This window comes from Peromyscus leucopus, chromosome 9 (assembly GCF_004664715.2).
Source record: "Peromyscus leucopus breed LL Stock chromosome 9, UCI_PerLeu_2.1, whole genome shotgun sequence".
Lineage (NCBI taxonomy): Eukaryota > Metazoa > Chordata > Mammalia > Rodentia > Cricetidae > Peromyscus > Peromyscus leucopus.
Window position 1 is genome coordinate 113,670,961 of NC_051070.1, and position 2,581 is coordinate 113,673,541.

The following is a 2,581-nucleotide window of genomic DNA, read 5'->3' on the forward strand; positions in this document are numbered from 1 at the left end:
GATTTGTTTGAACACATGGCCAGAAATCAACAGCAGATTCACACTATAACATAGGTATGTAAAATTGTGTTTCAAAATATACCTGAAAGAAACTAATTGAAATGAATTGGGCCCTTCTTTTTTTAGTTATTACATCTTTGAAATATTTTGTAAGTTGCATCCAGCCTGTGGGAATCACTTAGTTATGCATGAACATAGTGATTTTAGTACACATACTAATTTATTACATTAACTTTACTCACTTGAAAATAGTTATTGTTGAAGTTGGGAGGGAGGGGGAAAAATGGGATGCATCTGAGAAGTGTTATGAGGAGGAGAAGGGATGAATATGATTAAAATATACTATATATCTATGAAATTCTCAAAGAATAAAGTATACTAAATAGCTATCATTTCTTAAAAATTTTTATTAAAATATATAGGAAAGGTTTTATTTATTATAACTAAAAATCTCCAGATATAATATGTACTATGCTAGAATCATAATTATTTGTAATATTTTCAGAAAGCATGACAATATTCATTAGGTACAGGAAAGAGACAGTAACATTTTAAATACTTGGGATTTCCATTGATTCCTTGTGTTCCGCAGCTGGAAGAGAATCTCACATGTGTACTTTTAAAAACTATTTCAGAAGATCTGTGTTGAAGGGTTTTTTCGCCATTAGAAACTGTGATTCTCTACGGGCCCTTTTCAGCTTTGCCCGACGATTTTGGAACCAAATCTAAAATCAAGGGAAAATAAAATAGTTCTCAGACACATTACTATATTATCATCACAAGTAACAACTGTGCTTGAAAATTACCTGGATTCTGTCTTCCTCTAGATTCAGCTTTTGAGCTAAGTCTTCTCTGATGTCAATGCCAGGATAGCAGTTCACTCTGAAGACATTTTCCAATGCTTCAACCTAGAATAAGGAAAGAATTCTTTAATGTGATAACACTCCATATGTCACCAAAATTGGGCTTCCGTTTGTGCAGTAAAAAAAAAAAAAATGCACTTAAACTTGGAAGTTAACCTAAATGCATTAAAAAAAATCGATTACCCAGAGACTGTTAAAATATGAGTGCATTGTTTCATTAATGATACTTCTACACTGATCCCAAAGTGAACAGCTTTTGTTCACCAGGGCATCAGTTACAACCTTTGTGTTATTGCTATTGGGTGAAAAATCTTCCCACCTGATTTTGGGTAAAAGCAGTTCTTGGCCTTCGTCCTCTGTACCAGCTCAACTCTCTTTTCAAAGAGAGTGTTTCTGAGGCTGAAAAATAATTTTCATATTTCGAAGCCCCTTCTTCTGGCATTGGGTGATCCACGGGACAAGGAAATGAGATCTCACTGGGAAGATCTGGGGCATGTAGGCATGAGTTGCTGTATTTCTCTGAAATCAGAAGAATAAACTCCATCTTAGATTGCCTGTGTTCCACAAATTCAGGAAAAAGTCATTTCAGTAACTTATTTTGAAATTTCCTGGAGAATTTTTCAGAAAGGAAGGAAGGAAGGATAGAAGAGAAAAGAAATTCTGCCTTAGTGAGAGAACATTTTAGACTCTACCATTCACTTCTCACTGAAAAGAGATTTAGAATGCCTGATGTGTCAAACATATACAGAGGGTCTTCTGAAGCAAATGGTAGTTCTTTCTATGACTGAATAACGTCTATTCCCAGCAGGCATTCTACTCTCTTATGATCCTGTTAGGGGCCTTTTGCATTTATGGAACAGAATGGAATCGTAGTTTCTAACTCCATACTGTGTGAAATAGAGGGCAAACTAAAAAGGCAGACGAATTTAAAAATAAAGTTGTGGCATACCTGAGTCGCTGCAGGTGTCTGCCCACGGTCTGTGGGGTCTTGTTGACGGTCCACAATCTTTTTTCTGGTCCAGTCCTAAAATGCTCTCAATTGAGAAGGAGCAGGATGAGGGTTTGCTTTTCTGGAGCTGAGCACCTTCCTGAAGGCTGGGAGACATCCTCTTCTGTGTCGCCCAGAGCTGGAGGGCTCCTGCCTCACGTGTGCAGAGCTGGGACCTGCCAGCAGTTCACCTTATAGCTTTGTTGACTAGGGGGCTGGGTTTTGCACGTCACTAATTAAAATCCTGTTTTAGAAAGTTTTAGCAAGTCAATGAACACTTGCCCAGCCAGCAGCTTAAGGAGTTAATTGTTTATTTGTTTGCAAGTAATTAGCAACTAATGGCTACACCAGGGGGCCACCTACAGGGACAAAAAGTGTTATCTCTCCTAAGCAGAATGCAGACTTAACTTTGTTGAAAGAAGTGATGCACGAAGGTAGCACTCCTCTTTTATTTGAGATCACTAATGTATAAAATCATGTTTTTATCCTGAAGTTTATATTTTCCAGGGTTCTAGTTACCTAAATGTACAGGACAGAGAGAAGAGCAGTCAAGTAAACAATAATCTGATTTAGCGAATGTTCTTCCAATGAAACTGGAAAAAGTAATAATCTCTTAATGCTATTACGGTAATTCTGATGAAAATGCCTGTTTTCCATATGCATATGTAATAGTGAACGTTGTCAACAAAGTCACAGTACTCTTCGGAGGGCAGCATACTGGAAAAGCCTG

General features: G+C 37.3%; 1 protein-coding gene across 1 annotated transcript; it reads right to left on the reverse strand.

The window, feature by feature from the left end:
* Positions 1–398: 398 nt before the first annotated feature.
* Positions 399–2,370, reverse strand: Hesx1 (HESX homeobox 1). The gene is made up of 4 exons (XM_028882394.2): positions 1,813–2,370; positions 1,183–1,382; positions 807–908; positions 399–725 (listed from the first exon to the last, which is right to left on the reverse strand). Exons 1-4 carry the CDS (start codon positions 1,967–1,969, stop codon positions 627–629), a joined length of 558 nt encoding a protein of 185 aa, XP_028738227.1. The 5' UTR covers positions 1,970–2,370; the 3' UTR covers positions 399–626.
* Between the last annotated feature and the right edge of the window lie 211 nt (positions 2,371–2,581).